General features: G+C 49.5%; 1 protein-coding gene across 4 annotated transcripts; it reads left to right on the forward strand.

Moving 5' to 3' along the window:
- The first annotated feature begins 454 nt into the window (after positions 1-454).
- Positions 455-22,415, forward strand: kif4 (kinesin family member 4). 4 transcript variants are annotated; one of them, XM_064349591.1, is made up of 32 exons: positions 455-717; positions 1,400-1,532; positions 1,673-1,787; positions 2,344-2,534; positions 3,607-3,696; positions 3,972-4,138; positions 5,227-5,321; positions 5,566-5,583; positions 6,109-6,210; positions 6,801-6,976; positions 7,884-7,945; positions 8,403-8,535; positions 9,011-9,069; positions 9,251-9,356; positions 9,805-9,927; positions 10,021-10,206; positions 10,532-10,635; positions 11,577-11,721; positions 12,625-12,735; positions 12,925-13,008; positions 13,616-13,729; positions 13,920-14,075; positions 15,546-15,643; positions 16,167-16,296; positions 16,407-16,577; positions 16,768-16,881; positions 17,249-17,326; positions 17,441-17,542; positions 18,639-18,806; positions 19,396-19,521; positions 20,264-20,383; positions 21,742-22,415. In XM_064349591.1, exons 2-32 carry the CDS (start codon positions 1,410-1,412, stop codon positions 21,934-21,936), a joined length of 3,762 nt encoding a protein of 1,253 aa, XP_064205661.1. In that variant the 5' UTR covers positions 455-717; positions 1,400-1,409; the 3' UTR covers positions 21,937-22,415. The 4 variants fall into 4 exon arrangements, with proteins under 4 accessions (XP_064205661.1, XP_064205662.1, XP_064205660.1 ...); XM_064349592.1 differs by lacking the exon at positions 5,566-5,583 and adding an exon at positions 5,653-5,670; XM_064349590.1 differs by lacking the exon at positions 5,566-5,583 and having other exon boundaries at positions 6,091-6,210.
- The last annotated feature ends 1,329 nt before the right edge of the window (positions 22,416-23,744 follow it).

Here is a 23,744-nt window from a genome sequence, read left to right on the forward strand (position 1 = left end):
AGAAATAGCTGTTCAAAATAAGTATTGTACCTTACTGAACCCGTGTTCAGCAGTTGTCTACGACCATGAAATTCACTTTTTTTGTACGTTGCTTTGGATAAAAGCGTCTGCCAAATGAATGTAATGTAATGTAATGTTATAGGCCTACATTGAGTAAAACCACTGATCTCTATCGATTTAATTTTTATTACAGTATAACATTACACGGACAGGCATCACGCTGATTTCCAGGTTACATTTTATGAAAAACAATACGTGATATAAAAAGTAGGTGTATTAGTCAGAGTTCTTTATACTGTAGAATTGTCCAAAGAGTGCAATATTCACTCAGATACAAAATAAATTAAATATGCTTCAGTCAAAAGCCTTCAGATGTTCTCTATCTAATGCGTATTAGCGATAGCCCTTTCGTACGTGCAAAAGCGTAAAGAACGTAAGGACTAAACGTAATCAAGCGTGATGACGTTAGGATGAGGCGGAGCAGATGATTTGAAAGTGGCGGGCGGGCTGGTAAATGTACCGTACAAGATAGACAAGGATCATCGGCATATAAACAAATAACGCTAATAATTTTACTTTTACGCTACTTCGCTAAATGAAAAGGGATCTATGTAAACACTGTTTCCGTTAAACGTGGGAGTGCGGGTCAAACAAAAGGGAAACGTGAATCTTGCTCTAATTTTGATTTCCTTTTGTGGAAAGTGCAAAGCGGATAAGGTAACGTTAACATGATCAAGAATATGCCGAATAGGGCCTATTCTTAATTTCTGAAAATGGTCAAAGCAATGGATAGCGATGGCGAATAGTATGTAATTAACTTTCTGATGCAGATGAGAACAGTTTGCCTGTGAGTGAAGTAGCTTGAGATGGTGGGATCAAACGTGACATTTTGGTCCGTTAACGAGCTAGCATGGTAGCTAGCTAACTAACATTGGCGATCTAACTTCTCAAAAATGGCTCATGTGCTCAATTTATTTTAAATTATGTAACCACTGGCTAAGGTATGTAGGCGGGTAGATGACATAATGAGTTGAGCTGATAGTTGCTTGCTAATTGTCTTGTCAATGGCATTTTTGTGTATTTCCCGTGACTAGTCTAGGGGCTTGTTAGTGTAGCGTGTAGACAATGAATTGTGTTCTTTCAGTAAGTTTCGTTGGGCTTTGTGTTCGCCTGTAATTGACCTTCGATCTTCCCTACCATTGGCATAAGTGAAACAGAATGGAGAGAAAAACGCTTTATGAATACAGGGCGGCCTATTTGACAAATTAAAACGGATAATCTCTAGGTAGTTAGCTTATGTTAAATGACATATTTGTCAGTCGTTAGTCTGTAAATATTCCTCGTTGTTCATGGTTTAGAAAGTTTACATAGCTTGCATGTGCCCCGTGTGAACTGGCAGGAACCCCAGCATGTCAAAGGAAGAGGAGAAGGGCATTCCTGTTCGTGTTGCCCTGAGGTGCAGACCCTTGGTGCCCAAAGAGGTCAATGAAGGGTGTCAGACATGCCTCACGTTTGTCCCAGGAGAGCCACAGGTAGGCTCTGAGCCTGTCAGCAAGTGCTCACTTTATTTCTGGTAGACATAGTCTGTTTATCGTATGTATACGTACATGTAAGTGACTTAAAAAGTTCTAAGTCGAGCTAAGTAAAGTTAATATTTGTGCTTTTCTTGCAGGTCATTGTTGGCAATGATAAGGCATTCACTTATGACTATGTTTTTGACCCAATGACTGAACAAGAGGAGGTCTTCAACACATCTGTCTCACCCCTGCTGTCAGGACTGTTCAGAGGTACAGGAGCATGCAGCGTATGGACATGCATACACAGGAACATGCAGCGTATGGACATGCATGCACAGGAACATGCAGCGTATGGACATGCATGCACAGGAACATGCAGCGTATGGACATGCATACACAGGAACATGCAGCGTATGGACATGCATACACAGGAACATGTAGGCACAGGAACATCATTGGTATACAGTGCCTTGCTGCTTTAACTGAAGGGGGGTGGGGGTGGTCTTTGGCTTTAGGCCAAAACTGTTTTTTCTTTTCAGACAGGCACATTATTGCTGCTTTTGCTTCTCTCTTTGCTCTTGCTTGCTAATACGTGGAATAATTAACTTTGGAATTTATTCATTTTGTTCAAATGACATTTCTAAATTATGCTAAGCTTATATTGGTGGTTATTCACTTCCTCTGACACTGATGATGTGAACACTGACTGTTTCTGTGCTTGCTGGAAGGATCACATTAGTGCGAGAACAGTCCTTTACTGTCGTTTGTTGTTTTGTAAAGCAGCTGCATTTCTGATATCTGATGTCTGAGGCTTTTTTCCGGGCAGGATACCATGCCACGGTTCTGGCGTATGGACAGACGGGCTCGGGGAAGACCTTCTCCATGGGGGGCACCTACACATCTGCTCAGGAGAACGAGCCCACTGTGGGGGTCATTCCCAGGGTCATCCAGCGGATCTTTCAAGAGAAGGAGAAGAGGGTGGACAGCGAGTTCTCTCTCGCTGTGTCTTACCTGGAGGTACTGAAAACTGCTTCTTACTCCTTTTAACCAGTTTCTCCTCCCATGTCGTTGGGTCAATTACCCTTTTGTCCAGATGAAATGGAGATTTGAGCTGGAATATTAATGGTAAATCTGTGAGCATGAGAACCCTTGTAATTTCCTTTTGTTGATGTGTATTCAAAACGTCAACAAAAGAGGTATAGCCTCTTTCTAAAGGTACTGCAACGGGGCCCACAGAATTTAATAAAAACATAACTTGTGTATATAATTTCAGATGAGCAATTGCTGTTTATTTATTTATTTATTTATTTATTTATTTATTTATTTATTTATTTATTGATTTATTTATTGATTGATTGATTGATTGATTTTATTCGATAACTTTTAAAAAGAAAAAACATGCATCTGAAGCAAGCTTCTCATACACATTATTTTAAAAAAACTATCAAGGATAGACACAATAAAGCTAATAGCTTATTTCCATTGTGGTCCTTCCTGTGGAAGGGTGTGTGTGTGTGGGTAGGCAGCAGGTAAAAAATGTGTTCTAGCAGCATAGATTACAACACAACATCATTAACAAGAACAACCAACACATCAACAACATCAGTAGATCAACACCGAATCAAACTACCTGTCAGCATCAGTATTACATAATCTTAAACATCTCAAATTGCACATCCAATTATATTAACTTAATCCAGTGTCAGCACCTAAAATGCCATAGAAGGCCACTGTGCCCACTGGTTAGACATATATCATCATCATCATCATCATCACTATCATCATCAACATCATCATCATCAAAAACAACATGTAATACAAAATGATGACTAATACAGTAAGGCATGTACACAGCCTAGTCATTTTTAAAGGTCACATCTTCATACTGTGTCACATGTAAATTCCGTTTATATTGTACCTCTGAGGGACGATTATCATAAATGACTAATTCGAACTGGAGAGTGATTGACCAGGTGCTTGTGCATTTTCATGATTAATCATCTATCTGTCCTTTATACAGCCATTATAAATGAGCTGTTTGGAACTGCCTGCCTCATGTATCTACTGCTGAATGTGCTTTGTACTGTAGATATACAATGAGGATATTCTGGATCTGCTCTGCGGATCAAAGGACAAGCCAGCTATCAGCATTCGAGAGGATCCCAAGGACGGCATAAAGGTGTGTTCCTCACAGGAGTGTCTCCCCATAGCAACTCCTAACATTCAGTACAGGGGTGTCCTCATAGCAACTCCTAACATTCAGTACAGGGGTGTCCTCATAGCAACCCCTGACATTCAGTACAGGATGTCTGCTGGATGTGATTCTAATACTGCCTTCATGCCCTGTGTTTTTTAAAGATTGTACTCAGTTGTGCTCTGGGGGTCTTGCAGGAGGGGCATTAGGCAGGTTACAGAATGGGACTCGACTGACCGGTGCGTTTTTTGGGGCTTCAGATTGTAGGCCTGATGGAGAAGGAGGTGCAGAGTGCCCAGGAGATGGTGGGGTGTCTGGAGATGGGTAATGGCTCGCGCACGGTGGGCTCCACCGCCATGAACGCGGCATCATCCCGCTCACACGCCATCTTCACCATCACCCTGGAGCAGCGTGCCAGCGCAGACAGGTGAGTCCGTTCGGTACCGCACGGGCATTTACCCAACCAGCGCGGGCGTTTACCCAACCAGCGCGGGCGTTTACCCAACCAGCGCAGGCGTTTACCCAACCAGCGCGGGCATTTACCCAACCAGCGCGGGCGTTTACCCAACCAGCACGGGTATTTACCCACCCAGCGCGGGCGTTTACCCAACCAGCACGGGCGTTTACTCAACCAGCGCGGGCATTTACCCAACCAGCACGGGCGTTTCCCCAACCAGCACAGGCATTTACCCAACCAGCACGGGCGTTTACCCAACCAGCACGGACGTTTACCCAACCAGCACGGGCGTTTACCCAACCAGCACGGGCGTTTACCCAACCAGCACGGGCGTTTACCCAACCAGCACGGGCGTTTACCCAACCAGCACAGGCGTTTACCCAACCAGCACAGGCGTTTACCCAACCAGCACAGGCATTTACCCAACCAGCATGGGCGTTTACCCAACCAGCGCGGGCGTTTACCCAACCAGCACGGGCATTTACCCAACTAGCACAGGCGTTTACCCAACCAGCACAGGCATTTACCCAACCAGCACAGGCGTTTACCCAACCAGCGCGGGCGTTTACCCAACCAGCACAGGCGTTTACCCAACCAGCGCGGGCGTTTACCCAACCAGCACAGGCGTTTACCCAACCAGCACAGGCGTTTACCCAACCAGCGCGGGCGTTTACCCAACCAGCACAGGCGTTTACCCAACCAGCGCGGGCGTTTACCCAACCAGCACGGGCATTTACCCAACTAGCGTGGTCTTACCAAGATTAAAATCTGTTTCGCATGAACAGCACTGTGTATTAAACCTGTATATTAAAGTAATATGAACAGTAAATACAGGGAACTGCTGAGCAGAACTGGGTCTGAACCTTTTAGGGGGAAAATCAATTTTGTCTTACCTTTTAAAGGCCTTTAAAGGCTCCACATCTTTTAAATCTAATCTTACTTGTTAAAAGCGCAGAGTTGCTTGTATGCTCTTTATAGTGTGGGGTCTTAGCTGTGAGCAGGGTTTCAAAGATGGCCACTGCCTGACATGAGCGCTCGGTTCTTCCTCTCTTGTGTAGAGGCGAGTCCATGGTGTCCAAACTACACCTGGTGGATCTGGCTGGTTCTGAACGACAGAAAAAAACGAAGGCGGAGGGCGAAAGACTAAAAGAAGGTAAGCTGATTGGTTGGCACTATGGGGCTTTAAGCTGATTGTTTGGCACTACAGGGCTTTAAGCTGATTGGTTGATGCTGTGGTAATGTGTGCTGATTGGCGGGCCTTGTGGTGCTGTAAGCTGTTTGGCTGGCACGATAGTGATTCACAATGCTACAGTTAGGCGTGATGACATGTCTATTTCAGGGATCAGCATTAACCGAGGTCTATTTCAGGGATCAGCATTAACCGAGGTCTCTTTCAGGGATCAGCATTAACCAAGGTCTCTTTCAGGGATCAGCATTAACTGAGGTCTCTGTCAGGGATCAGCATTAACCAAGGTCTCTTTCAGGGATCAGCATTAACCGAAGTCTCTTTCAGGGAGCAGCATTAACCGAGGTCTCTCTCCGTTACAGGGATCAGCATTAACCGAGATCTCTTTCAGGGAGCAGCATTAACCGAAGTCTCTTTCAGGGAGCAGCATTAACCGAAGTCTCTTTCAGGGAGCAGCATTAACCAAGGTCTCTTTCAGGGATCAGCATTAACCGAAGTCTCTTTCAGGGATCAGCATTAACCGAGGTCTCTTTCATGGAGCAGCATTAACCGAGATCTCTTTCAAGGAGCAGCATTAACCGAGATCTCTCTCTTTTTCAGGGATCAGCATTAACCGAGGTCTCTTTCAGGGAGCAGCATTAACCGAGATCTCTCTCTCTTTCAGGGATCAGTATTAACTGAGGTCTCTCTCTGTTACAGGGATCAGCATTAACCCCGAGGTCTCTCTCTGTTTCAGGAATCAGCATTAACCGAGGTCTGCTATCACTGGGCAATGTGATCAGTGCGCTGGGGGACGAAAGCAAGAAGGGGAACTTTGTGCCGTACAGAGACTCCAAACTGACCCGCCTGCTGCAGGGTGAGAGCCATGCGAGCTGTAGAACCGTAGGGCTGTAGGGCTGTGCCTGTACAGCTGTAGAGCTGTAGGGCTGTGCCTGTACAGCTGTAGAGCTGTAGGGCTGTGCCTGTACAGCTGTAGAGCTGTAGGGCTATGCCTGTAGGGCTGTGCCCTTAGGGCTGTGCTTGTAGAGCTGTGCCTGTACAGCTGTAGAGCTGTAGGGCTATGACTGTAGGGCTATGACTGTAGGGCTGTGCCCTTAGGGCTGTGCTTGTAGAGCTGTGCCTGTACAGCTGTAGAGCTGTAGGGCTATGACTGTAGGGCTGTGCCCTTAGGGCTGTGCTTGTAGAGCTGTGCCTGTACAGCTGTAGAGCTGTAGGGCTATGACTGTAGGGCTGTGCCCTTAGGGCTGTGCTTGTAGAGCTGTGCCTGTACAGCTGTAGAGCTGTAGGGCTGTGCCTGTAGGGCTGTAGGGCTGTAGGGCTGTGCCTGTAGGGCTGTGCCTGTAGGGCTGTAGGGCTGTGCCCTTAGGGCTGTAGGGTTGTGCTTGTAGAGCTGTGCCTGTGGAGCTGTAGGGTAGAGTTTTATTTCTCTTTGTTAATTGTGGTCAGATTCTCTGGGAGGCAACAGTCACACCCTAATGATCGCGTGCGTCAGCCCGGCTGACTCCAACATCGAGGAGACCATCAACACCCTGCGCTACGCAGACCGCGCCCGCAAAATCAAGAACAAGCCCATCATCAACGTGGACCCCCGCTCTGCAGAGATGAAGCGGCTGAAGCAGCAGGTACACCCAGGGGCCCCAGACCCCCTAAAATGCAGTGCATGTCATTGTCTTACAGCCTAGGAATTTCACTGATACATCAGAATGCAGGATATTGGGTGTGATTGGGCTGTTGGATGTGGTTGGGTGTTGTTGGGCTGTTGGGTGTGGTTTGGCTGTTGGGTGTGGTTGGGTGTTGTTGGGCTGTTGTGTGTGGTTTGGCTGTTGGGTGTGGTTGGGTGTTGTTGGTCTGTTGGGTGTGGTTTGGCTGTTGGGTGTTGTTGGGCTGTTGGGTGTGGTTGGGCTTTTGGATGTGGTTGGGCTGTTGGATGTGATTGGGATGTTGGGTGTGGTTAGGATGTTGGGTGTGGTTGGGTGTTGTTGGGCTGTTGGGTGTGGTTTGGCTGTTGGGTGTTGTTGGGCTTTTGGATGTGGTTAGGCTGTTGGGTGTGAGTCTCCCACGTCACTCCTCTGCTGCGATCACTCCACTGGCTACCGGTCGCTGCCAGGATCCGGTTCAAAGCCCTGACCCTTGCCTACACTGCTGCCAACAGGACAGCCCCCATCTACTTGCAGGACATGACTCGATTCTATGTGCCTGCTCGACCACTCTGCTCTGCGGCAGCAGGGTGCCTTGTAACCCTAATACTGTAGCTTATTCTTCTGCCTAGTTGGCTTTGCAGAGGTTAGGTCTGAATAGTGTTCACTGTGTGAACTAAACTGTGTTCTTGGCTAGAAATAGCTGTACAAAATAAGTATTGTACCTTACTGAACCTGTGTATAGCAGTTGTCTATGACCATGAAATGCACTTTTTGTACGTCGCTTTGGATAAAAGCGTCTGCCAAATAAATGTAATGTAATGTAGTGGCTGTTGGATGTGGATGTTATTGGATGTGTTTGGGTGTCAGTCTCTGTTGCTCTGGCTTGCAGGTCCAGGAGCTGCAGGTGATGCTGTTGCATGCAAGAGGAGGTGTGGCCCCAGTGCTCTCTGGGTAAGGACAGAATTGCCCTGAAAACTCAGACCAGGGGTCCTGAGTGACAGACCTGCCATTTCAGTAGAAATGGTATTCAGGTGGGTGGGGCTGAGGTGGGTGGGGCTGGGGTAATTAATGCTGAGGTGGGCCGGGCTGGAGTGGGTGGGGCTGGGGTAATTAGTGCTGAGGTGGGCAGGGCTAGGGTCGATGTGGTTGTGCTGGCTAGTGCTGGGATGGGACGGGGCTGGGATGAGTGGAGTTGGGGTGGGCGGGGCTGGGATAGGCCAGGCTAAAGAGAAAGGACTGATGTTTGATGAGGAGCTGAAGTACACTATAGTCCCAGTGGAGTGTATAATGAACGTGAATATTAATGAATATTAATGATTAGCCTCTTCTGGTCCGCTTTAAACAACACACTGAGAAAGCCTTTCAGAGTGACTGTAGACCCGCTTGTGCTTTCATGTCCTGGGTCCAGATCGGAGCCCGCGGAGAACGTGTCCAAGGTTCTGGAGAAGAACCGCTGCCTGCAGAAGGAGAACAGCAAGCTAAGCCGGGAGCTGAGCGAGGCTGTGGGCCAGACCGCCCTGATGTTCGAGAGGATACTCATGGTGAGTGTGGGGCAGGCTTGATGTTAGAGAGGATACTCATGGTGAGTGTGGGCCAGACTGCCCTGATGTTAGAGAGGATACTCATGGTGAGTGTGGGGCAGGGTTAATCCTAACTCTCTTCCCTCCTGAGTGCACTGGCATGTGATGGTGTTATAGACCCTAAGCCATGGATAGAATGCAAAGCACTACCTTTCTCTAAGATTATTTTGGTTCTGTTATTGTTGTTCAAAAATTATTTTGGTTTCTGATTCTTTAATCTTACTTAAGTATTATGATTGTTATTTCAGTGCTGGTGACTCCTTTTGAGATCAATTCCGTGTTGAAATCTAGCAGTCAGTATACACCAGAGGTTCAGAATGCTTTAAATGGGGCTCTCGTTGAATGAATCTTGTGAAACCAGAACTTTGAATTATAAATGGTTGTTGTTACTGAGGATGAGAGTGGAAAATTTTCTTTTAATTTTTTTCATGTGAAGACGGAACAGGCAAATGAGAAACTGCAAAGTAAGCTGGAGGAGCTGAAACAGCATGCTGCGTAAGTGAATAGTCACTCCTTTCCTAGTCTCTTTAGTTTTGACACATAAAATACCGGTGATCCGTTTTTCTGAGGGGAAGACGAAATGCACCTCCGTCTGATTTTGGAGGCAGTTCCCCTTTAAATTCATGTGGCGTCAATCAAATGAGAAATGTTATGTAATGAGGTGTTTGTGGTGCAGCTGCAAGGTTGACCTGCAGAGGGTGGTGGAGACCCTGGAGGATCAGGAGCTGAAAGAGAACGTGGAGGTGATCCGCAATCTGCAGCAGGTTATCATGCACCTGCAGGTACGGCAGCTAAACCGCACTCTGCACTCTTCTCGCCATTCTCGCGTTTAGCAGCACAGCCTTCATACTGCCAGTGCTCAAAATATTCAGTCTAATTTCAGAGTAAATGTATGTTTAAATGGTCTGTCTGGCTTGGAAGTTAGTGTGTAATGCTTAGTGTGTGCTGTGTAATGCTCAGTGTGTGCTGTGTAATGCTCAGTCTCCTATGCTGTGTAATGCTCAGTGTGTACTGTGTAATGCTCAGTGTATGCTGTGTAACGCTCAGTGTGTGCTGTGTAATGTTCAGTCTCCTGTGCTGTGTAATGCTCAGTGTGTGCTGTGTAATGCTCAGTGTATGCTGTGTAACGCTCAGTGTATGCTGTGTAACGCTCAGTGTGTGCTGTGTAATGCTCAGTGTGTGCTGTGTAATACTCAGTGTGATGTTCAGCCCTGTTTCCTGTTTGCGCAGGATGAGAGTGCTGGGATTGCGGCCTCTATTGAGGCCCTGGCCTCGCAGTCGGCAGGCGAGGGGGCGGAGCCGGAGCAGGGCGAGGAGGCGGGGCGTGGCAGTCCTGGGGAGGAGCTGGCGGTGGTGAGCGTTAACAGTGCCCTTCCGGACGGGTTATGCATGTTCCGTAAGGAACAGGCGCTGATGTGAGTCCCTTTCCTCTCCCCAAATGCTCAGGGCCTGGGCAGCAGCGGTACAGGGAAATGCTCCCCCGAGGCCTACACTACCCAGCATGCTCTGCGGCAGGCACAGATGTCTAAGGAGCTGATCGAGCTGAACAAAGTGCTGGCTCTGAAGGAGGAATTTGTCAGGAAAATGTGCCAGAGTGAGAGCCACCTGGAGCCAATGCAGACCGAGCACCAGGTAGGGCAGCGCTAGTCACCATGGTTACCACAGAGTGCATGAAGGTCAGGTCTCAAGGCAGCAGCATACTGTGATTGGTCCGGTCACAATGTACAAACGTGTTGGGATTGGTCTGGTCATAATGTAGCAGCATGTTGTGATTGGTCTGGTCATAATGCAGCGGCATTCTGTGATTGGTCCAGCCAAATGTCGCAGCATCGTGTGATTGGTCTAATCACAATGCAATGGTGCGTAGACTGTGGGATTCGGGGTGATCTCATGGTAGTGCAGCAGTCTGTGGATTTTTGGGTGATCTCACAGTAGCGCCGGATGTGTGACCCCACAGGAGAACATGAAGGACCTGCACACGGCAGTCTCATCTCTACAGCGAGAGAAAGAGGAGCTCATCCTGGCTCTCCACTCTGCCAAGAAGGACCACAATCAGGCCAAGTAAGAGCCCCCCACTCTCTACTGCAGGGGGTGGGGGACGGGTTATAAAAGAGGGCATTTCTGAAATCCTGCCAGGCATTTTATGGGTGCAGCTCCTGTGGTCTGCAGTGTAATGAGTGTACAGCTCATTAGTGAAATCTGGTGGTGTAGTGCAGGATCAGACCTGGGTCAATTACGTATTTGTTTTGGATTCAAATACTTTTCTATGCTTTACTGATCTTGTCTGGTGTATTGAAACCAATGAAATACCTTCAAAAAGTGCAAACCCCGCCTTCTGGTCATTGGCAGGCTCATTTACACTGCGGCCTGCAGGATCTTGAGTTCAGTAGCCCTGGTCTACACTGTACAATATGTCCCTAAATAGAATGCGCAAGTTTGATGTGATATTTTGCTGTCATTATTTTTCTTTCTTTTTTTTTCTAAGTCTTTTTGACTGTCTTGGTGTCGGGTTGCTTAGAAGGGCTTGACATTTCGCAAAAATAGAATATTTTCTCCAGAAACTCACTTTTTCCAGCATACAGAATATCTCAGCTAGTTTGTCCCTAACAAGGCTACTTCCAGCATTCTCAGTAGATTCAGCACTTATTTCACTTGCTGTGATTAATTTAGCAGGAAAGCTGTTAGCCTCTGAAATGTTACTTGAGAAAGAAATTCAGTTTTGGTACTGAAGCTTTGCTGGTTTAATGCCTCCTTCAGTGACAGCATACACTTACATATCTCAAATGTAGGACCAAGACCAAGGATTCAGTGATTTTGGAACTCTGTGTCAATGGCAGTGAAAAAAGAAGAGTCTAAAAGTGTGTCTTGGTATAGTTATCGAGCTCTGAGTTGCATCTGGTTTGTGTGATGTACTGGGGCCTGGGGGTTGTCCTCTTTGGGGGTGGAGTCGGGTGGAAGAGGGCGGGGCTGAACAGGGATGACGGGCGTCTCTGACCCCCCAGGCTGAGCGAGCAGCGCAGGAAGAGACTGCAGGAGCTGGAGGGTCAGATCTCAGACATGAAAAAGAAGTTGCAGGAGCAGGCCAAGCTGCTGAAGCTCAAAGAGGCGTCTGTGCGCAATGTGACCAAACTCAACCAGGAGATCCAGGTAAGCCCCTCAACCAGCAGATCCAGGTAAGCCCCTCAACCAGGAGATCCAGGTAAGCCCCTCAACCAGCAGATCCAGGTAAGCCCCTCAACCAGGAGATCCAGGTAAGCCCCTCAACCAGGAGATCCAGGTAAGCCCCTCAACCAGCAGATCCAGGTAAGCCCCTCAACCAGGAGATCCAGGTAAGCCCCTCAACCAGGAGATCCAGGTAAGCCCCTCAACCAGGAGATCCAGGTAAACCCCTCAACCAGGAGATCCAGGTAAGCCACTCAACCAAGAGATCCTGGTAAGCCACTCAACCAGGAGATCCAGGTAAGCCCCTCAACCAGGAGATCCAGGTAAGCCACTCAACCAAGAGATCCTGGTAAGCCACTCAACCAGGAGATCCAGGTAAGCCACTCAACCAGGAGATCCAGGTAAGCCCCTCAACCAGGAGATCCAGGTAAGCCCCTCAACCAGGAGATCCAAGTAAGCCCCTCAACCAGGAGATCCAGGTAAGCCACTCAACTGCTCAACCAGAGGGGCCATGTAAGCCACTCATCCAGGAGGTTGTATTTACAGTGTGAGTGGTGTGTAGGTCAGGCTGTATTTACGGTGTGAGTGGTGGTGGGTAGGTCGGGCTGTATTTACGGTGTGAGTGTGGTGTGTAGATCAGGCTGTATTTACGGTGTGAGTGGTGTGTAGGTCAGGCTGTATTTATGGTGTGAGTGTGGTGTGTAGGTCAGGCTGTATTTACGGTGTGAGTGGTGGTGGGTAGGTCAGACTGTATTTATGGTGTGAGTGTGGTGTGTAGGTCAGACTGTATTTACGGTGTGAGTGGTGTGTAGGTCAGGCTGTATTTATGGTATGAGTGTGGTGGGTAGATCAGACTGTATTTACGGTGTGAGTGGTGGTGTTCTGCAGGCTATGAAGTCCCAGCGTGTGCAGCTGATGAGGCAGATGAAGGAGGACTCTGAGAAATTTCGCCAGTGGAAACAGAAAAAAGACAAGGAGGTTCTGCAGCTTAAGGAGAAGGTGTGTGCATACGGGCGTACACACGCGCACACTCACACCACGCACACACATGCGCACACGTGTACACGCTTGCCCCTCATACATACCTTCTAATCCTTCTGTTATCATTCCATCACAGCTATGCTGTAGGGTTTCTGTGAAACTCCTTGAACTGTGTTTGCTCTGTAAATAAGTGTTTTGTTTTCACAGGACCGTAAACGGCAGTATGAGATGTTGAAGCTGGAGAGGGATTTCCAGAAACAGGCCAGTGTCCTGCGCCGTAAAACAGAGGAGGTGAGACTACTTTTCCAAGTCACCCACAGCATGCTAATGCATTTAGAACATCTTGGGGCCAGGTGTATAATGTGCTATGGGGCGGGGCTAGGTGTATAATGTGCTATGGGGCGGGGCTAGGTGTATAATGTGCTATGGGGCGGGGCTAGGTGTATAATGTGCTATGGGGCGGGGCTAGGTGTATAATGTTTTATGGGGTGTGGCTAGGTGTATAATGTGCTATGGGGCGGGGCTAGGTGTATAATGTGCTATGGGGCGGGGCCAGGTGTATAATGTGCTATGGGGCGGGGCTAGGTGTATAATGTGCTATGGGGCAGGGCTAGGTGTATAATGTGCTATGGGGCGGGGCCAGGTGTATAATGTGCTATGGGGCGGGGCTAGGTGTATAATGTGCTATGGGGCAGGGCCAGGTGTATAATGTGCTATGGGGCGGGGCTAGGTGTATAATGTTTTATGGGGTGTGGCCAGGTGTATAATGTGCTATGGGGCAGGGCTAGGTGTATAATGTGCTATGGGGCGGGGCTAGGTGTATAATGTTTTATGGGGTGTGGCCAGGTGTATAATGTGCTATGGGATGTGGCTAGGTGTTTAATGTGTTTTTTATCAGGCTGCTGCAGCGAACAAGCGTCTGAAGGACGCTCTGATGAAGAGGAACGAGGTGGCAGAGAAACGGAAGGACACTCAGAGCCGCGGGATAGAGGGAGCTGCTGGGAGAGTGAAGGTATTTCCCATCAGCCCCTGCAAACACGGGAAACGGTCAAACGTATAACTGAGCGCATAACTGCACCAGAACCTTCCCCATTCACCGAAACCAGCTTCTTCTCTTCGGGCTCCATGTTCTTCGTGGCTGTAATTGAATAGAGCTGTGAGCTGACTGGGGTGAGCTGACTGGCTTCTCTCTCCGCTCACAGAGCTGGCTGATGAACGAGGTGGAGGTGCAGGTCAGCACGGAGGAGGCGCGGCGCCACCTGCAGGACCTGCTGGAGGACCGCAAGATCCTGGCCGAGGAGATCTCCCAGCTTAAAGACCGGATCGAGGCGGGAGAGCGATCCTCCGCCAAAGTGCGAGTGAGTGCGCTGCTCTTTAACAGGAAGTGTGAGTGAGTGCACTGCTCTTTAACAGGAAGTGTGAGTGAGTGCGCTGCTCTTTAACAGGAAGTGTGAGTGAGTGCACTGCTCTTTAACAGGAAGTGTGAGTGAGTGCGCTGCTCTTCAACAGGAAGTGTGAGTGAGTGCGCTGCCTTTAACAGAAGTGTGAGTGAGTGCGCTGCTCTTTAACAGGAAGTGTGAGTGAGTGCGCTGCTCTTCAACAGGAAGTGTGAGTGAGTGCGCTGCTCTTCAACAGGAAGTGTGAGTGAGTGCGCTGCTCTTAACAGGAAGTGTGAGTGAGTGCGCTGCTCTTCAACAGGAAGTGTGAGTGAGTGCGCTGCTCTTTAACAGGAAGTGTGAGTGAGTGCGCTGCTCTTCAACAGGAAGTGTGAGTGAGTGCGCTGCTCTTTAACAGGAAGTGTGAGTGAGTGCGCTGCTCTTTAACAGGAAGTGTGAGTGAGTGCGCTGCTCTTCAACAGGAAGTGTGAGTGAGTGCGCTGCTCTTTAACAGGAAGTGTGAGTGAGTGCGCTGCTCTTCAACAGGAAGTGTGAGTGAGTGCGCTGCTCTTTAACAAGAAGTGTGAGTGAGTGCGCTGCTCTTTAACAGGAAGTGTGAGTGAGTGCACTGCTGTTCAACAGGAAGTGTGAGTGAGTGCGCTGCTCTTTAACAGGAAGTGTGAGTGAGTGCGCTGCTCTTTAACAGGAAGTGTGAGTGAGTGCGCTGCTCTTCAACAGGAAGTGTGAGTGAGTGCGCTGCTCTTTAACAGGAAGTGTGAGTGAGTGCGCTGCTCTTTAACAGGAAGTGCGAGTGAGCGCACTGCTCTTTAACAGGAATTGTGTGTGTGAGTGTGCTGCTTTTTAACAGGAAGCAGAAAGTGACACTTGTAAACTGTCAAAATGCAATGACATTTTTTGGTGGTGGGGGTGGAGGGTTGGTGGATTTGAGGTTAATTAATTAAATTATTAAGTACTAGCTAAGAACAGTGGCACGGTAGTGCAGTGGGTAGCAAGAAGTTTGTGGGTTTGAATCTCGGCTTGGGGCCTTTTTGTGTGGAGTTTGCATGTTCTCCTCGTGTCCGCGTGGGTTTCCTCCGGGTACTCCGGTTTCCTCCCACAGTCCAAATACATGCAGGTAGGCTGATTGGAGACCCTAAATTGCCCATGGGTATGAGTGTGTGAGTGAATTGTGTGTATGCCCTGTGATAGATTGGCGGCCTGTCCAGGGTCTATTCCTGCCTCTCGCCCAATGCATGCTGGGATAGGCTCCAATACCCTCCTGCTCAGGATAAGCGGGTATAGATAATGGATGGATGGATGGATAGCTAAGAACAATGTGTGACCACGGAGCCTTAGCTTAATTTATTTAGAAAGATTAACTGCCAAAATGTTACAGCCCATTCGTGTACGTGATGTCTGTGTGTGTGTGTGTGTGTGTGTGTGTGTGTAAAGCGGCGCACGTTCACCATCGCTGAGCTGGAGAACCAGGGCGAGCTGGAGGCCTCCCTGGGGAAGCAGGTGGAGAACCTGGAGACAGAGATGGGCCTGAGGTGAGCGTTCTGCACGCTGCCTACCTAACCCTGCCACCTAGCCCCGCCCCCTGCCCGCTGCCACCTAGCCCTGCCCCTACGTGCTTCTGCCTAGCCCCGTCCCCTGCGCGCTGGCACCTAGCCCCGCCCCCTGCGTGCTGCCGCCTAGCCCCGCCCCCAGCATGCTGCCACCTAGCCCCGCCCCCAGCATGCTGCTGCCTAGCCCCGCCCCCTGCGTGCTGCCGCCTAGCCACGCCCTTGACGTTCTGTCTCCTAGCCTCGCCCCCAGCGCGCTGCCACCTAGCCCTGCCCCAGCACACTGCTGCCTAGCCCTGCGCGCTGCCACCTAGCCCCGCTCTTGACGTTCTGCCTCCTAGCCCCGCCCCCAGCATGCTACCTCCTAGCCCCGCCCCCAGCGTGCTGCCCCCCTAGCCTCGCCCCCAGCGTGCTGCCCCCTAGCCCCGCCCCCAGCGTTCTGCCCCCTAGCCCCGCCCCCAGCGTTCTGCCTAACGGGGTGATGCTCACCGCCTCCTCTCCCCGGCAGGAGTGCCCAGATCGCTGACCTGCAGCAGAAGGTTCTGGACGCCGGTAGCGACGGGCGTGCGAAGCAGAGCTGGGACAGCATCACCACCATTGTGGAGGCCAAGTGTGCCCTCAAGTTCCTCATGTCAGAGGTGAGGAACTCCAGGGGGCGCTGTGGTCTCTGAGCGGGGTATAGACTGCACACCTGCAGACTCAGCTCATGCATAACTGTGCTGTGCTGTGACCCCTCTGGTCTCTGCAGGTGGTGTCGGCCAAGGTGCTGACGGCCAAGCTGGAGAGCGAGCTGAACCAGGAGAAGGCCAACTACGCTGACCTGCAGCGCATCCTGTGTGACGAGAGGAAGCTCATGTCCGCCATGGACGTGGAGCACCAGGGCCACCTGGTGGAGCTGGAGCAGAGGCACCAGGAGAAGGTGAACGGCTGCCCCCCCCCCCTGCACCCTGGTCAAGTGACTCCCCCAGGAGCGCGGGATTATTGGGCACTCCAGTGTTGTAGAGCTGCCGATGAAGTGTCTCACTGTTCAGACGGGTGTGTGTTAGGGCTGTATCTCAGTGTTCAGGCGGGTGTGTGTTCATGCTGTCTGAGTGTGTTTGTGCCCCCAGGTGCTCTACCTGCTCAGCCAGCTGCAGAATAAGCCGGTGGTGGCCGAGGCAGAGGAGCGGGCGGACCACCCGTCCAAACGGGAGAGGGAGCTGCTGCAGCGGCTGCAGTTCCAGGTGGGGGCGCTCTCCCCGAGCCCGTCCCAACTGCCTTGGCCTGGGGGGGCTGACCTGGTTGTGGATCTGTCCTGTACTGGGTGGTTCTGAACTGTGCTGGGTGGGTCTGTCCTGGCTGTGGTTCTGACCTGTACTGGGTGGGGCTGACCTGTGCTGGGTGGTTCTGAACTGTGCTGGGTGGGTCTGTCCTGGCTGTGGTTCTGAACTGTGCTGGGTGGGTCTGTCCTGGCTGTGGTTCTGACCTGTACTGAGTGGTTCTGACCTGTACTTAGTTGTTCTGACCTGTGCTGGATGGTTCTGACCTGTGCTGGATGGTCCTGACATGTACTGAGTGGATCTGACCTGTGCTGGGCGGTTCTGTTAACAGGAGGATGAGATCGCGAAGATGCAGGACCTGAGTGAGCAGAACCAGAGGCTGATGGAGGAGAATGAGCAGTACAAGCAGGTAGAGGCGCTTTTTAAAAAGCCCACGTCAGCCCTCTTTAAAGCTCGAGCTGGGAAGGTGACTTTATGGTCTCTGTACTGCCGCTTTACTCCTGACTCTGCTGTCCGTCCGCAGAGGCTGACGCTGCTTCAGGTGGCCAGCACAAAGAAAATGTCTGTCCTGGTGCCCACCGCGAGCCAGTCTCCCGACACCTCCTTCGAATACGTCCCCCCGAAGGTAGTCCCCCTCCCTCCACAGCCCCACTGGCCTGTTTCCTCTCTCACTGCCCTGTTTCCCCTTCTATCTGCCGTTTCTCCTCCGCTCTGCCCTGTTTCCCCTCCAGCCTCACTGCCCTGTTTCCCCTCCTCACTGCCCTGTTTCCCCTCCTCATCGCACTGTTTCTCCTCCTGCCTCACTGCACTGTTTCTCCTCCAGCCTCACTGCCCTGTTTGCCCTCCTCACTGCCCTGTTTCCCCTCCACAGTCTCACTGCCCTGTTTGCCCTCCTCACTGCCTTGTTTCCCCTCCACAGTCTCACTGCCCTGTTTCCCCTCCTTACTGCCCTGTTTCCCCTCCTCACTGCCCTGTTTCCCCTCCTCACTGCCGTGTTTCCCCTCCTCATCGCACTGTTTCTCCTCCAGCCTCACTGCCCTGTTTCCCCTCCTCATCGCACTGTTTCCCCTCCACAGTCTCACTGCCCTGTTTGCCCTCCTCACTGCCCTGTTTCCCCTCCACAGTCTCACTGCCCTGTTTCCCCTCCTCACTGCCCTGTTTCCCCTCCTCACTGCCGTGTTTCCCCTCCTCATCGCACTGTTACCTCCTCCTGCCTCACTGCACTGTTTCTCCTCCAGCCTCACTGCCCTGTTTGCCCTCCTCACTGCCCTGTTTCCCCTCCACAGCCTCACTGCCCTGTTTGCCCTCCTCACTGCCCTGTTTCCCCTCCTTACTGCCCTGTTTGCCCTCCTCACTGCACTGTTTCTCCTCCTGCCTCACTGCCCTGTTTCCCCTCCTCACTGCCCTGTTTCCCCTCCACAGCCTCACTGCCCTGTTTGCCCTCCTCACTGCCCTGTTTCCCCTCCTTACTGCCCTGTTTGCCCTCCTCACTGCACTGTTTCTCCTCCAGCCTCATCGCACTGTTTCTCCTCCTGCCTCACTGCACTGTTTCTCCTCCTGCCTCACTGCCCTGTTTCCCCTCCTCACTGCCCTGTTTGCCCTCCTCACTGCACTGTTTCTCCTCCAGCCTCACTGCCCTGTTTGCCCTCCTCACTGCCCTGTTTCCCCTCCACAGTCTCACTGCCCTGTTTCCCCTCCTTACTGCCCTGTACCCTCCACAGCCTCAGGGTCGCAGGGTCACGACCGCCAAGGCGCCTCGACTCCCCGCCACCATCGATATTGACGAGCTGGTGTCCTCCGAGTCTGAGATGGAAGATAAGGCCGACGAATGGCTGCCTGAGAAAAGCAAAGGGCGTAAAAATGGCCGGAAGACCTCCAGAGTGACTGGGGTAAGAGCGTAGATAGAGCACCTCCAGAGTGACTGGGGTAAGAGCGTAGTTAGAGCACCTCCAGAGTGACTGGGGTAAGAGCACAGTTAGAGCACCTCCAGAGTGACTGGTGTAAGAGCACAGTTAGAGCACAGTTAGAACACCTTCAGAGTGACTGGGGTAAGAGCACAGTTAGAGCACCGCCGGGGTGACTGGGGTAAGAGCGCAGTTAGTGCACAGTTAGAACACCTCCAGAGTGACTGGGGTAAGAGCGCAGTTAGTGCACAGTTAGAACACCTCCAGAGTGACTGGGGTAAGAGCGCAGTTAGAGCACAGTTAGACACCTACAGGGTGAGTGGGGTAAGAGCACAGTTAGAACACCTCCAGAGTGACTGGGGTAAGACCACAGTTAGAAACCCTCCAGAGTGACTGGAGTAAGAGCACAGTTAGAGTGCAGTTAGAAACCCTCCAGAGTGAATGGGCCAAGTGCACAGTTCGAGCAGAGTTAGAGTGACTGGGTCTGCTCTTCCTCTCGAGCGTCTGTAACTGAGCTCTGCTGTGATGAAGGAGGGTGTGCCGACGCTAACTCCTACGTTTGCCGTCCCTGCAGTGTGCCTGTAAGGGGCGCTGTAGCAACAAGATGTGCCGCTGCCGCAAGGGGAAGATGACCTGCGGTGAGAACTGCCTGTGTGACCACGAGAAGTGCCGCAACCTGGAGACGGCAGTGGCCACCGTGGTAAGCCCGAGTCCGCTAACACTCACATCGTTAACGCGAACGCTCACAACACTAATGCTCACACCACTAACGCTCACGCTGCTAACACTCACACCACTAACGCTCACACCACTAACACTCACAACACTAACGCTCACGCTGCTAACACTCACACCGCTAACGCTCACAACACTAATGCTCATGCTGCTAACGCTCACACCGCTAACGCTCACACCACTAACGCTCACGCTGCTAACACTCACAACACTAATGCTCACGCTGCTAACGCTCACACTGCTAACGCTCACACCGCTAACGCTCACACCACTAACGCTCACACTGCTAACGCTCACACTACTAACGCTCACACCACTAACGCTCACGCCGCTAACACTCATACCGCTAACGCTCACAACACTAATGCTCACACCACTAACACTCACGCTGTTAAAGCTCACGCTGCTAATGCTCACGCTGTTAAAGCTCACATCCACTAACACTCACGCTGTTAAAGCTCACATCCACTAACACTCACGCTGTTAAAGCTCACATCCACTAACACTCACGCTGTTAAAGCTCACGCTGCTAACGCTCACGCTGTTAAAGCTCACATCCACTAACGCTCACGCTGTTAAAGCTCACATCCACTAACACTCACGCTGTTAAAGCTCACATCCACTAACACTCACATCCGCTAACGCTTATGCCGCTATGCGCTCCTCGCCTGGTGGGCTGATCCTCTCTTCTCTGCTCGTAAATACAGGACTCCAGTGAAATGGAAGATGGGTCGAAGGATTCGGTTTTCACCCCTCAGGACCCCACTGCTGTGAGCCTGGCAGACTCCACCTTCTTCAAACCCCCCTCTGTCACTCCTACCATGAAGGTACGTTTCAGAAATGGGTAGGGACACCTGATTATATCGGGTAGGGATGCCTGATTATATCGGGTTTGGGTGACTGATTATATTGGGTAGGGATGACTGATAATATTGTGCACCACTAATTGCAAGACAAAAGATTTGCCTAATCATAGTCATCCAGACCTCTTATTAATCATTTCTACCAGCCAAGCTCTCAAGCAAAATGTGCATACTGATTGATTGACTGTTTCATTAATTTCTGAATGCATTGGGAAATGTTTTTTTGCATCATACAGCAGATGAGAACACAACATAACAGTTCAGTCCAGTTTATTCAGTCATTTCAAGACCTCGTAAGGTTGCATCATCAGAACAATCCAATCAGACCCTCACGCTCACACTGCCTACACATTGGAAGGGGTCTAACACATGCCTCATCCACCATTCTTTCTAGATTTAGCTCTAGTCTAAAGCGTTAAATGTATTATTTTAGTGCTGTTGTTTATTAGGCTCCTGTTATTACCAAAGCCAGCTGTTATAGGATCATTTATTTACAAAAAATATACATGTAAAAAAATCAGTTCTTAGGATATGCGAGTCGGCTTCCATCATTCACTTTAAAGAGCTGACTCGCGAATGACCCACCGCTAGACTAGTCATAATTTTCGCACAGAGAATGTTGTCTCTGTGCTTCACTACAAAGGCGGTACAGCAGGGAGAACTGACTTATTTGCGCGCACACCGGAGACATAAATCAAATGTCCATCAGGCCAGCTAGATTCCAGTCGCACTGTTGTGACCAATGAAAATGTATAGTGAGACTAGACAGATTTTTCACTAGGTGAGTAAAATGGTCGCAGCCTGGTAATTCTGTTTCTGTGAGGACTGTGTGTATCTGGTAATCCTGTTTCTGTGAGGTCCGTGTGTATCTGGTAATCCTGTTTCTGTGAGGACTGTGTATCTGGTAATCCTGTTTTTGTGAGGTCCGTGTGTATCTGGTAATCCTGTTTCTGTGAGGTCCGTGTGTATCTGGTAATCCTGTTTCTGTGAGGACTGTGTGTATCTAGTAATCCTGTTTCTGTGAGGACTGTGTGTATCTGGTAATCCCGTTTCTGTGAGGACTGTGTATCTGGTAATCCTGTTTCTGTGAGGTCCGTGTGTATCTGGTAATCCTGTTTCTGTGAGGACTGTGTATCTGGTAATCCTGTTTCTGTGAGGTCCGTGTGTATCTGGTAATCCTGTTTCTGTGAGGTCCGTGTGTATCTGGTAATCCTGTTTCTGTGAGGACTGTGTGTATCTGGTAATCCTGTTTCTGTGAGGACTGTGTGTATCTGGTAATCCTGTTTCTGTGAGGACTGTGTGTATCTGGTAAATGTCCTCAGGTGCTCATGGAGATCGGGGACATGGCGCAACTCCCTGCTGATCTGAAGCTGGTGAGGAAGCCTGCCGCTGTGGACGAGGATGAGGAGGAGAATGCGGCTAACACGACCAGCTTCCTGAAGAAGAAGAAGCGGGTCCTGACTAACAGCCAGAATAGTTTCTTTTCTGGGTGCACACCCATCCGGGAGGAGTCCTGAGGTGGCCCCGCCTTGCCCTGCCTGCCCCGTCCCGCCAGGGTAATACCAACACATTGTCAATTGTAAAGCGCTTTGGATAAAAGCGCTATATAAATGCAGTCCATTTACCATTTACATTGATTCAATCCCCGTCAGTCTTGTCCTTTCTTTCCACGATGTCATTTGAGTCTGTCTTTTTTTTGTTTTAATTCATGAATAAAGCGTAGCTCTATCAATTTTAAAATGTAGGCCTTTTGTTTTTCTTTGTAAATTTCACTAGGACATTGTTTTTTTTAATTATTTAAATTTAAAAGCCATTATGAAGACTAATGCACACCAGCAAGCAGAACTTTTGTAGCCTGTGGAATGTAGAATGTAGCCTGTAAATAGTTTATTCTGTAAAAAAAATTCTGAATTTTAGTTGGGATCAGATCTATCTTTTTTTAATGAAGCGCATATTCATGTCCATCCAAATATTAAAATGTTTCATTAAAAAGACAGGGCTTTGTGCGTATTGTAGAACATCCTTTGATGCATTGTACTGTTGTTGACTGTTCCCTCACATGAACACACATCTCACTCACACACACACACACACATGAACACATCTCTCTCTATCTCACACACACACACACACTGCTGACTTTAGTATAATGGGGCTCTTTTTTCAAAACTAATGGTCTTGATTCAGGAATGAATTGTCCCATTTTTCTAGCATGTAGGACCTGAACAATGTTGAAGCACTCATGTAGAGCAAGCCTGAATTGATCCCTGCAGAGCTACAAAGTTTAATGGAACTACATTTAAAAATGCTGATTACAGGCCATGAAACGCATTGTGTAATGGGTTGATGTCTAGATGAACACTTCATGCAATGTATTTGTACAGATTTGTAGTTATTTCAGTTTACTGTTTTCACCGGAGCAGATGCATTCATGCCACTGTACAGAAGCCTCCTGGCCAGGGTGTCCATATCACCATTTCTCCCCGTAGCCTTTTTTAGGATTGGGGGAAGGAAATATGACACACAGGCCTAGTAGACTGGTCCTTCGAATAAATGAAACTCACTCTATTACACAGGCCTTACTCTAGCAGTAATGGCTAGAGGATCAGTAGTTTGGGAAAAGATTTATTTACAAATGGACACAGAAATGTATCATCTCTTACAGCACAGTATACATGTGAATAAGGATCAGGAGTAGAGTGGCTATGGATAACAACTTAATGCGTAGTCCGCACCGAAAAAGGAAAAAAAAACACCTAAGATTTAATACTCGGAGGGCAAAGATACACGTGCATTGTTTTAAGACCAGTTCAGACAGTTCTAGATCTACTCTAGAAACAGGTGAATCGTTGGTGAAGGGCATAACTTGTTCTTGTTGTATATTGATTACGTTTGAGTTCTAAAAAGATGAATACCATTTTGTTTTCTAACCAACCTTTGTATTTCTATCGATTGATTTCTTTTACCTTTATTCTCGCAACCAGATTCAGAATAATTATCTCAAGTTGGTCTATGTATGGCAATCAGAAGAAACTTATGAGAATTCCTACTGCATACAAAGTTACTCAGGTGTGGATGTCCCTGAAGGCTCATCCAAATATAACTGTGTTTGCAGTGCAGAGCAGTACAGAGCAGTGCAGTGAAGTACAGTGCAGTGCAGAGCCGTGCAGTACAGATCAGTGCAGTGAAGTACAGTACAGAGCAGTGCAGTGAAGTGCAGTACAGAGCAATGCAGTACAGAGTAGTGCAGAGGAGAGCAGTGCAATGCAGAGCCTTGCAGCGCAGTACAGAGCAGTGCAGTGCAGTGCAATGCACTCAGTTTCCA

The sequence above is a fragment of the Anguilla rostrata genome, chromosome 9 (genome assembly GCF_018555375.3).
Source record: "Anguilla rostrata isolate EN2019 chromosome 9, ASM1855537v3, whole genome shotgun sequence".
NCBI lineage: Eukaryota > Metazoa > Chordata > Actinopteri > Anguilliformes > Anguillidae > Anguilla > Anguilla rostrata.